Source organism: Ammospiza caudacuta, chromosome 5 (genome assembly GCF_027887145.1).
Source record: "Ammospiza caudacuta isolate bAmmCau1 chromosome 5, bAmmCau1.pri, whole genome shotgun sequence".
Taxonomy (NCBI): Eukaryota; Metazoa; Chordata; class Aves; order Passeriformes; family Passerellidae; genus Ammospiza; species Ammospiza caudacuta.
Window position 1 is genome coordinate 8930907 of NC_080597.1, and position 12166 is coordinate 8943072.

Below are 12166 nucleotides of genomic sequence, written 5' to 3' on the forward strand. Positions count from 1 at the left end.
TCCATGGGGACACAGCAACCTGCTGAAGTGAGAGGGAATGGAAAAACATAATTCCTACTCTGGAACCAACATGGAAGTAAATCTGCCTGTCCTTTACTGGAATTGCTGAGAAATTGCATTTGAGACAGTTTCTGGTATTCTCAGCCGGAGTTAGATGGACTTAAGAAGGTAAAAATAACAGGAGTGTTTCAAGGTAGACACAAAACCAAATACAAAGCCAATATGGTTGTCATCCAGGCAGCGATCTCGCAGTATATGAAAGCTCTTGGTGGACTGCTCCTAATGGAATGCTAAACAATTCCAACCAATCTAAACACGCTGGAGGGAAAAAGCTTGGGTGAGTGCCAAATTCCCTGAAAAGAGCTGGATGCATGGTCCACAGGCAAACCCCCAGCAAGGCTCCTCCCTGAATATCTCTCTGTTTCTCTCAGGGTCTCACTGCAGGTGTTGGTTAGAGGGACAGCTCTCCCTCAAAGGCAATGCCAAAGTCTACCAGTGTTAACTTGTCAGCAAGTGCCAAACAGATCCTGGGTCCCCCTGAATATTTCTGATTGGATTTCTGGGATACCTATAGGTAAGGCAAGTGGATGAATGTGTGTTTCATATTGCTGGCTTGGGGTAAAGCTATTTAAAGCCTGTGATATGGAATTTCCCTTTCCCCACCAGCTCCAGCCTGGCTTCCTCATGTTGCCCCTGCTATCCATATTCTCTCCTGCAAAGGACAATTCTCTGTGCTCTGAGGGTGAGAAAACAGGGTGTGATTGTTTACTTGCTTGCAGGGAGTTATGGCATCCACAGAGAACAGTTTCACCCACTGGCAGCTGTTCAGCTCCTAAAGGCAGGAAGTTAGTAAGGCAGAGATATAAATAATTACCAACTAGTAGAGCTGGTCTACTCTTTCCTATCCCAAAGGAACTGAGGTTCTCCTTTCTAGTACTTTGTTTTCTTTCATTCTGTGATTCTTGAGGATGCTGAGCCACAACCTGAGCTGTTACTTCCGCAAATACTTTTTTTCCCTTTTCTGCCACAGAGCTAGTAAAAATAGTGAAGTACTTCTCAAAACTTCTTCTTGGCTTTCTTTTCCAACTTTTTTTTCTGAAGATGGAAATTTATTCCTAATAACCTATTTGCAGATTCTTCCTCATTCTCTCTTTGAGCAGAAAAAAAAAAAAAATTTACATATCAGAGGAAAGAGGAGCATTTGAGAACTTCCCTTTTGGTTTCAGATTCTCACATAACACCTTTCACACTTACAGAAGATGAAGTGTCATGCTTTCCAAAGAGACATCTTGTTAATGTAAATGAAATTTTAGTATTTCTTGACTTCTGCTCTGTTCCTTAAGCCTCAGGTATACACAGAAATACAACTGCTTTCTCATCAATGCTTTTAGACCATGATCCTTAAATCTGTCCCATGTGGAAACCAGATTAAAGACGCAATCCTGTTAAAAAGGCTGCAAATTAGTGCTTCTTTATGTCCTGGTCTTCCTAAACATTGCTTCTTTTTGTAGAGTAGCTGGTGTAACTGGAAACATGTTTCTGTTGCTGTTATAGGGAAAAATTCTATTTAATAGATTTATTGACCATGAGCACACTTCACTGAAGCCTACAAACACGGGGAACTAGGAGGTTAACTTTACACTGAGAGCAAAATGATGTCAAGCACTTTCTCCAGGGTGAACCTTCCAAAGGTCATGCTGTAACAAACTTATTTTCCATGGAAGACAAGCCTAAGGGAAGTTCTTAAAGGAGGAGCAGTCATAATTCCTCCTTTTTAAGTTTTGTGGCAAATAATTCCATTTCTAGCAAAAACTGTGCACGTGGGGCTTTGTGTTTATCTCCTGCAGATAAGTGCACTTGAAGTGCTGATATACCAGATGCTCGTGGGAATGTTATCTCTTGGACAATAAAAAAGGGATGGGTGGGGAGGGGACAAACTTGTAAATTCACAGACGGAGATATGCTCCTTGGCAACCAAGCACAAAACAGTAGCTTTGGGGCCTTCTGGGCTTTACCAAACTTTGTTGACTCTGCAAAGTCTTGTTTGGAGAAAAAAACACTTTTATAAAAATATGAGCTCTATAATGAAAGCAAATCAAGAAAAATTGTTATGGAAAAGCTATTGAAACCCATGCTGTACAGAATTGAGTGTCCTGGACCGTGGGCTGATGTTGATTTTAACACAACCAGATGTGTCCTGTTCATTCCTCAAAACTGAGCTACTGTGCTTCTCTTCACTCTGGGAAAGCCCTCCACGCAGGTAACTACAAATGGCTTCTACAAGTTCCAGCTGAAAGTACATGGAAACCCTGCCTTTTAGATTCCTTAGATAGTCCTTTCTTCTATCTGCTATTTTCTCAAGAAGCTTTGAGCAGCTGCTTTAGTGGAAGATGTGGAATTCAATGATCTGTAAAGGTCCCTTCCAACCCAAACTGTCCCATAAGTCTAAGAAACTAAGCCAAAATGTTCCAGCCTACTATCACAGTAGGGGAGAAGAAATGCAGTTGCTTCAGCTGGACTTAAATTAAAAGAGAAATGGACTGAATTTAGGCTAATATGTCCAAGTAAATCTATGTGCAACTACATCAATTGGAGTTGCAGCTTTTTTCTGGATGACAGACTACAGGGCTGTCTAAAGCAGACCAAAAGCTCTAAGTCAGCCTGTTGTTAGGGACAATAAACGAGTTTAGCAAACAGAAAGTTCTTTGAGGGGCTCCAGCAGCATGGGCTGCTTTCTATTTTAACTGGTCATTTTGTGGCAGGAAAACTAAGGAGACCATTTTTTTCTTTTTTTTCATACTCTAAAAGTGCATGTTCTCATTCCTGAGTGAATGAAACACTTTCTTCTAAATGGGACTCCACTGTCTCATGCTGAACAGCCATGTGCTTCTGAAAAACATTCCTGCTGCTCTGAATGAAACCTCACTCCTGGTCCTTACATATTTTTATTATCCAAAAGAGTTTCTAGGTCATGAAGGGAAGGTTGTCCCCGTGCCTCTGTGGGCAAGTTTTGATGTCCCTCAGTTCTCTCATAAATCTGTTTCCAGGCTCCTGAGGTTTGATGTGTCTTTGAAAGGTCCTGTGCTTATCCATATGTGATCATACACAAATTAGAGTTGGTTGGAAATTTTGGTAAAGGGACAATTTTTCTGCTGAAAATACCAATCTGTTAAAATTAGAAATAGTCTGGGAATGTGTTGGTTTCAGCAGAAGTGGAGAAGGAGACAAGACATGTTTTAATGGAAACCTGCCTAGCTTTAGACTTCACTAACAGGGAGCTTGCCTAGAAGAGAATTTGGCCATATCTGATTTTCTTTTTCCTACCCCAGAATAAAATATTTTCAGAGCTTTGAAGCCCTCAGCAAAGGAAAATCCTACCTATTGCATGGATATACTGAGGATATCTGTTTTCAGCTGTCTCTTCTGAATTGCACCCAGAAATGCCCAATAGCCCCATTGCACATAACATGAAGTTACCCTCCTGGTTCCTATCAGAAATAATAAGTCAATATTTCTACAACACCGAGGGAATTTAAAATTTCACTCACAAATAGTGAAATTACCTGCATATACAGAATTCATCACAAACAGGGCTGGATCAACAGCTAAAACCAATGTTGTTCAAACCACAGCATGAGCCACACATCCTACAAGAAGTCTCCCACATGAAACCAGCTTTCTGGATCAACTGACCCAATCTGTTGGATGTTATTTATAAAACATCCACAGCTCCATTAGTAACGAGCACTTCACATTTCCAAACATGTAACAGCCTAACTTAATTGCTGTTCTTTGAAGAGCACTAGGATTTGGATTTTGCTTTTTGTACGAGTTTATCTGGCAGTACTTCAGAACTGACAAATTGAATTCATGCATCCCTTACAACCACCAGGAGCACTGGTCTTACTGAAACCTTTTATTTAATGTCCTGCCTTTCCTGGGATTTAAGCTCCTTGATTCCACTGAGTGCCCATATATTCCACTGACGTCTGTGCTTCTGTGTTTCTCTTGCTTTTTTCTTTGCATGTCTTGCAATCTTCCATTCTGATTCTACAGCTAAGACTTTCTAGAAGTGACATAATCACTTCTTTAAACAGTGACAAAACCAGTCCATCATCATGACTTCAGTGTTGATGATTCTAATACTTTTATCACCAACCTTGACTGTAACACAAAAGTCAGTAGGTTTTGGCATGTGATTTAGGACAGGAAATTCCAACCACCATTCAAAATGCAACACTAGCTTCCTCATAGTACTCACATTAAATAATGTCTCTTGGGTTCAGAAGAAGAAAAGGGAAAGAACAAATGTATACAATGATGCTGTGAAAATACATCTGCTGAGTCAATGTCAGCTTGGTCATCACTTTTCTACTTGAATTTGGTACCATGTACAGTCCTCGAGTTCATGAGCAATTATAACATTAATACCAAGGAATATCTTTTTATTTTGCTGGATTCTGTAAGAACAGAGGGGAGTTTTTCCACAAAAGCATAACCAAATTCCATCAACAGCACCATAGCAATGTCAAGCTACAGTATTTGTTTTCACTACAGAAACAACATTAGCCCATGGGGGCAGATGTTAATGTATATTAATTGCTCAGATTATTACGAAATTGAGCTTCTGGAATAAGATGGATTGAATTTCTTACAGAAATGATGGGAAAAGTAATCAATAATTCAAAAAATGAAAATAGAACTTACTCATGCTGTGGCTTTGTGCCCTGTGGTTAGATGATGGTGCCTAACACGAAGTACTCCCAGATCCAAGCTCTTCCTTAGGAGCTTTCCTAACATCTCTCTACTGAAAAGACTCCTTGGTGCCAAACAATCTAAAGGACCTCAAAGTGAAGTGTTCTCATCTTGGGGATATTAATTTCTCTCTCCTCTAGACAAATGTCTGTTTTAAGCAAATGAGAAGGAGCACAGTATCTCTGACATTTCTCATCCCCTGTCCATGTTAGCTGGAACTCGCCAGCTGGCTCACAGGTTTTTGGTAAGGCCCTTTCAGACAGAACATGCTCAGACAGTGTGGTTGCAGAAACCCCATTTCCTCAGGAAGAGAGGTTAAAAATTAATAACTACCCTCATGTTTTTTTAGAACAACCAAACCCTGGAACTTTACAGAACCCTAACGACAATTTTCATTCCTATCAGTGTCCCTTCATTAGCAACTTCAGCCATTCCACCATCTCATCCATGCACCTCTAAGCAGCAAGAGGAACACCCCACTTTAAAGAATAAGGAGTTTTTGAGTTTCTTCTCTTCAATACTGCTCCTCTTTTGGTACCTGAAGCTTGTCATCAGAGAAAACTGCTTAGTACCTCTCAGTAGTTAGTACACAGATGAAAAGTAGCCCTTCCAGTTCAAACTGAAAGCTTTGTTAGTGACATTTCTATATAAAATTCCAAATAATTAACTGTTATGCTGGCAAGAAACACTCTAAACACAATAAGTAATGAGTAATAATAATAATAATAATAATAGGCCTTACTCTTATGAAAGTACACCATGTCCAGAATTAAGCTGCAACATCAAGGTCAAAGCCAGAATCTCAAAAGCAGCCATGTGCTTATAATTACTCTGAACTTTAGTTGTTGCTTGTGTTGGTCATACTACAATCACATCATTGGAAAAAGCAAAATATCTGCTTGCATTCTAGAGATAATTGTGGAAAGGACAGAAATGGGAATTTGACAGTCCCTTTGAGATAAACAGTTATAAATAATGGGTTATATGCTTCATTTCCAGATAAAAACAGGAGCTGGAGAACACTGTGCTAACTTATTTCAGTTCTCTAAAGAGCTGCTACACTCAAAGAATCAAAATATATGCAGGCAAGTGCCCCATTAAATGGAACCACTAGAGCCTTACATATTTTGCCTTTTAAAGTTCTTTACATCAGCAACAGTTTTACGCCAAACAAAAATGGAATATCAGCCAGAATGGTGGCTCTGAACTTCTGCAATTCAATTAACAGAACACAACTAGCACTTCTTATGTGGAGTTGGAGGAAGTAAAAAAATCTGAGAAAGCAAAGTCTGAGGAGAAACAATAATATGAAAAAAATTGCAATTTTTCATTTGTCCAAATAATCTGAATTCACTTGTTTATGTATTACTCACAGTGACCCAGACATTGGTACACAGAATCTTTTCTAAAGGAAAAAACCCTCTCCTGGCTATCACCCCCTTTTATAAACATGTTTTTTTATCTTTTTGTACTTTCCTCATGAAGTTTTACATCAGTGGTGTTATTGATGTTGTTCACATTTTTGTAAGGATCATGGACTTTTAATTATTCAGAAGTAACTGTTCAGTTGAGGTTTCTTCAACAAGATGGCACGAACAGGTGTGTGTGTGTGTGTGTGTGTGTGCGTGTGTGTGTGTGTGTGTGTGTGTGCGTTTTTGTGGTTTTGTGATTTTTGTGTGTTTTTTTCTCTTTGATGGAGCTGTGGGAGTTGGTCTGGAGGAGGAGAGGGGTAACAAACTAAATCTACGGCATGTTTTCATATAAAACTGAGCCCACACCACAGCTCTCTGTTGGGAGAAAAAAAAAAAAAAAAGAAAAAAAAGAAAGAGAACTTTGCCTCATTCCATTGCAGTCTTGGCCAACTGTGTCAGTGCTGGTTGCAGCCCCGTTAGACCACTTGCTGACATGCTGCAATTCCTGAAGGTCCCAAAAGCTCCTCATTTCCTGCTGATCTAGATTCCTGCCATTACAGGGAGCTGATGAAGCGTAGGAGGGCTCCAGTGAGTGCCAGAAGAAACGTGAGTCGTGCAGCAGAAATGTGTGTCCAGAAGGGAAGAAGGGGAGGTGGCAGAGGGGCACCAAGAGCTTTTGGCATTGGTAAATCACCCTGTCAGCTCTTGGGAAACCACACTCTGGGGAAGATATTTCCCCTGTCTACCACACAATTCCCAGAGACAGGCAGCATCCCATAGGAATATTTTGGAGCAACAGCCATCACCTTCTCTAAGTCACCATTTGGAGGAGTTGTTACCCCAGAAATCTCAAGGCTGCCTGCAGACCAGACTTTATTTTATATACTACCCAAAACCTGCATTTATGAAACGTTTTGCAGTCAAACCAGGTGGTCTGCAGTACTTGCCAGATGATTTGCAATGCTACTTTGCAATTATTGTGCGTGATTTTATATGAAATTCAACAAGTAGTTTTGATCCACTGAGGAAACAAGAGTGGGGAAGTGTTTCAAGGTGCTTCATGTGCAGTACTAACCTGACTGAAGACCATCCACTCTTTCCCACTGGGGTAAGAGGCTGCTGCTGGTGCCAGAAGCTGAACTGGTTATCCAAGTTAACTCCAAGTTTAAGTATCAAAGGACAATACAGCTGGCAGGAGCAAGCTGAGTGCTAGAGGTGGATGAGGGGAGCAGAACCCATGCTGGCTTGTCAGCAATGAGCTGGTAGATCAGCTCACCTCATCCCAAAGGAGGTTATGGGACACAAAGGCTGGTCTAACTTTTGAAGGAGAGCAAGGTCTAACACTCATTTAACAAGTGGCCAAACCAGCACAAAGTGACCTGGAACAGCTGCAAGTTCTCACTAAAGATTTTGCAGTGCTACACTGCAAGAAAATGGCAGGGCTGAGAACACAGTTAAGAGTCCCTGTCCTGGACCTCCCTCTTGCCTTGGACTTGCCTCCACTCCCAGCCAGCCTGTGGTTTCTCCAGAGCCTGACAGCAGCCCTTCCAGCTGTGCTGACTCCAGGGCTGATGTGACATCCATTTGCTAGGAACTGGACTGGGACCAACAGCTCCTTTTGTATCTCCCCACAGCCACCACTGCTTCTTCTATTGAACTATTGACTTGGACAAGATTCAAATTAGTTGCCTAAGGGTGAAAGGTTCCTTGTCCCATCATGAATTCCACACCCCCGCTTTCCCTAGCTCCCAGCTGTCATGTCCTACCCCTCTTCCTCCCAGTGGCCCTCTGAGCTTCTTGACCCTTTTCAGCTGTCCCCTTTGTGCCTGTATCCAGCTTTCTGATATCCACAACCTGTTTTTCCTCTTTCCTTTGTCAGATTCTCTTTGCTCTTGAGCTACTCTGCTCTTGTATTGTTTTCCTCTAGTTTCAGCATCTCTGGCACCAGTCTCAGCTTCCACCACAAACCAAGGTGGATCTCAGTGTCTCAGTCCCAGGCTCTCCTTTCTCCCTCTTTCAGCACACTGAGAGTTAGCCAGTTGACCTGTTCCCTCACTTAGTCCAAAGGAACCCAGGTTCCTTCTAAGTCTCTGGCTTTTTAACTGAAAAATTCATCTACCTAGGCAAAAGCAGCACGTAAGACCAAAATTAGCAGTCCCTGCATGCTCCAGAGGAATGGAAAAGATAGGAAAAGGGAGTTGGACTGCAGTGAGCAGGGTGTAACTGAGAGGGAAAACACGATGGATCGTGGGCACACTCGGGGGTTTCCTGCCTGGAAGCCACACTGCGACATCACCTCGGGCTGACACAAGGTGGCCTCTGTGGCTCACAGAACAGTGATAAGTGACAGCCAGCCAGGTGCACACAACATTCCCGCCCACAGTGGAGCCATTCCAGCAGGCACTATATGGATGTAGGCTTCAGAAAAATATCCATCACATAAGTAAGACTCCACCTGCAATTAAATTATTTAAATGTGTAGGTTTGCCAAGTAAGGCCACAGCCACAAATAACTCCTCACCAATACATGTTGTATTTTTCTTTCATATTTCAAAATATGAGGGTTATACCTAATACCTGACATTTGGATGTGATTTAAGCAAGTGCATAGCTGAGTTTAGAAGTTAATCCAAGCCAGGCACACGCTGCTTTTTCTGGACTGAGGAACTCACAGCAAATAGCTGGGCTCTAACAGAGGTGATCTCCAACACCCCAAGGCTCTCACACAGCCACAGGAATTGCTTGGTTTGGATCAATACATTGTCAGTTCATGGAGCAGCTGCTTCTCGAGCCCTCAGCTCTTGCTAAATCCTCTACTCTACTGGGCTTTTTGGAAGTGAAGTATTTCACAAAACTAAACCAGAAGTTATCCAAATGAGAAGGTTTTCAAGACCAGCAGGAGGGATTCTCAAGTAAACCCACTCACACCTTCAAACACTTTGTTTTGAAACCATAATTGCAACCTCCACTAAAACTCCAATAACTCCACTAAAATAATACAAATTCTAGATTTAATTAGGCAAAAAATAATTCCCTTTCCTACCACTGTTATAAAGTTCCATAAGAACCCTGAGCTTATTCCCTTAAATGAAACTTTCTGCGAGTGTTATCGGTGATTATCTTGGTAATTTCAGAATGAGAAGAGGTCACCTCCTGGAGCACTTGCTGTTCCCTCACCTTGCCTGGTTTTGGAAAGTCAGGCTCCTTCTAGCAGAACTGACTCCAGATCAGAGCAGACTCCAGTCCCTCTTGGACAGAAAGTTCCCCCAAGTCTGTAAATAAATTGTCTGATCTTTGTGGCACATGAAGGACAGAAGGGACAGAGCACATCCAGCTCCTCCAGGCTACACAAATATCAGCCATATACTTTAAAGTTTGGATTTGTCAGGAAAAGAACAAATCATCATAATCATCACCATCAATCAGCTGCACTTAAGTTGCCTCCAAACCCACACATAAAACACAAGAAGCTGTTTAAAAATAAATTACAGATTGTTCTAATTATAAAATTAAGTGTATTTTAAATTAGTAGTTTATTTTTTAACAATGTCTTGCTGTAATGATATATAATCTTATAAGGCATGTTCTTTCCAAAACAGAAACTTGTTATTTAAATGAATACATCATGTAGTTACTGGGATAATTATTAGCAAAAATATCCTTGAGACAAAATGCTTGCCAAAAGCTGTTTCAAATGTTTCCTTTCTAGGAGCCTCAAAGACAAATAACTTTTAAGAGCACTCAATTTACATATTCTTTCATGTAAATGGTAGGAATCCTTAAAAAAACAGTTGCTGTTGGTATTACCAGTATTTTCTCCAATTTTCTAGTACTGAGGGGTTGTACAAATTTTTTTCTTTATTTTAATGCCCATTTCAGAAGAAAAAAGTGCATATTAAAGTACATTTTATCAGTTGGGGATAAAAGCAATACAGATGATGAAACAAATGAAATTTAGCAAGATTAGTAGTCTCAACTAGGCTTGAATCATGACTATTCATATATTTAAATCTACACAAATCACATCTTTTTAGTTCTTAGGAATAAAGCATGCTATGAGCATAGTCCTTGAAGGAGGCGTAATCTTTTTGCTTGGAGAAATTTCATTAATCAAAAAATCCTTTCAAAAATACATATATGATATTGAGGAGGGAAAGGAAGCAAGTATTAATGAGACTATTTTATGCTAAATAGAAGCATTAGGGTTCATCCCTAGAATTACCATATGTTTTTCTGGGCAGTTCCTGACTGCAGTCACTGATAATGGGTTTTTTCCCAAAATGCAATCAGGCCATAGTTTATCTCAGACAAACAGAGTAATTTCAACACTCTGCATTTCTTTAGGAAATATGCTAAGTTTATAATGAAAGCAAGGCCTTTTGGCTCAGCTGGCCAGTAAAACTTGCTCTGGTCTCAGTGAGAGCACAACTGGACCCTTTCTACAGCTAAGATGACAAATTATCTTTCTGTTCAGCAGCGTTCAGAACAGTAATTGAGGTCTTGCTAAGCTTGACAGATACCATAAGCAACCAAAGAAAACAGTAACAGCTGGATTAATATATCAACCACTGCTTTACAAGGGTAAATGGAAGCCTTAATTGCCTCCTTGCATGTACTACATACATGGTATAATGAAAAACATTTCACCAAGTTTGTACTCATTTCATGTTCACAACTATAAATCAATTCAAATTAGTAATGTTATATGTTTTTCTGACAAATTACTTGTTTTGGCTCTTTAACATGAGCAAAACAAACTTAAAAGAGCAGAATGTGTCTCATCACAGCTGGACCTGCCACATTTGCTAAAAAATGCAGTGTCTGAAGCTGGGACAGTGTAAAGCAGCTCAGCCAGCAATCAGAACTGCCAGGAGCACAGAAGGACTTACCCTCAGAAATTCCAAATATACATGTACATCCTTGAAAACAAAGATCATTTGAAGAATAAAAAGCCTTCTCTGGAGATGATTATGCATATAGTGGCTGATTCTTTGAGGAACTGGCTTTTTTTTTTTTCACTGCCTTGAGAGGATTACTCATGGAACAGGTTTTGAGCATAGGAGATCAAGTACTGATTCCTGGCTGATTTAATGAGCAGTTTCAGATTTTTCTTACACCAAAGATCATGGGAAAATGCAGGTACTTACACAGCAAAATGATAGATAAAACACTTCCACCCACTGGGCCTCTCCAGGAAGTTGTAGACCTGTCCCTGGGCGCTGGTTCTGGTCAGATATTGGCTCTGGAAGCACTCCACGGTCCGGGCCCTGCCGGCTCCGCTGTCCGAGCAGGCTGCAGCCTTTGTGCCTTCCCTGTGGCTCTGGGCAATCCCAGCTCCCCTTTCCATGGAGGGCTCTGCATTCAGTGCCACAGGAGAGTACTGCATGGTGCTGAGGCTCCCCCTGACTTCCAGCAACGGTGCAGATTTGCTGTTTCCACCCAGAGTGCTCAGCTGGAGAGTGGAGGAGCCTTGATCCTGCCCGCGGTGGTTACACACCGGGTGTGCAGCAGCTTCTGCACCACCACGGGACATCCTGCAGCAGCACTCAGGTATTGCTGCCTCTGATCAATATTTAAAATCATGAAGGAGGGATTGGATGTCTTCTGTGCCCAAGGTGCTCCAGCAGCTGATAAGGTGACTTTGTGCTGTTATCATGGAGTTTCTCTGTGACACAAGCGCGAGCTTCCAGCCTGTCACCTGCTGCCACTCACATCCTCTGAAATTAAGTCAGAAAAACCTATGAGACAGTAACAACAGAAGGAACAGGAGTCTGGGAAAGGGAAGAGGTTGAGACTTCTGGAGGAAGGAAATAAAATGAATTTTGAAGTTACATTGTTAAAAAGAAAGCCTAGAACTATTTAAACAGTGCAACACTTGTGCAGCAGCAGAGAGAGCTGATCCTACCAGATTACTTTAAACTGAGCAGTTCTTGAGGTGCCCTGATTAGAAATGAAGTGTTGCCCAAAACACTCCTGAATGAGGCTTTGACCTTAAACAC

At 41.2% G+C, this 12166-nt stretch overlaps 1 protein-coding gene across 1 annotated transcript in view; it reads right to left on the minus strand.

The window, feature by feature from the left end:
- Positions 1–11700, minus strand: part of LOC131557769 (potassium voltage-gated channel subfamily KQT member 1-like) — a 400618-nt gene extending 388918 nt beyond the window's left edge. The window contains exon 1 of the mRNA XM_058805223.1: positions 11315–11700. Within this exon, the coding sequence (XP_058661206.1) occupies positions 11315–11700 (386 nt within the window). The remainder of the gene's footprint in view (positions 1–11314) is intronic.
- Between the last annotated feature and the right edge of the window lie 466 nt (positions 11701–12166).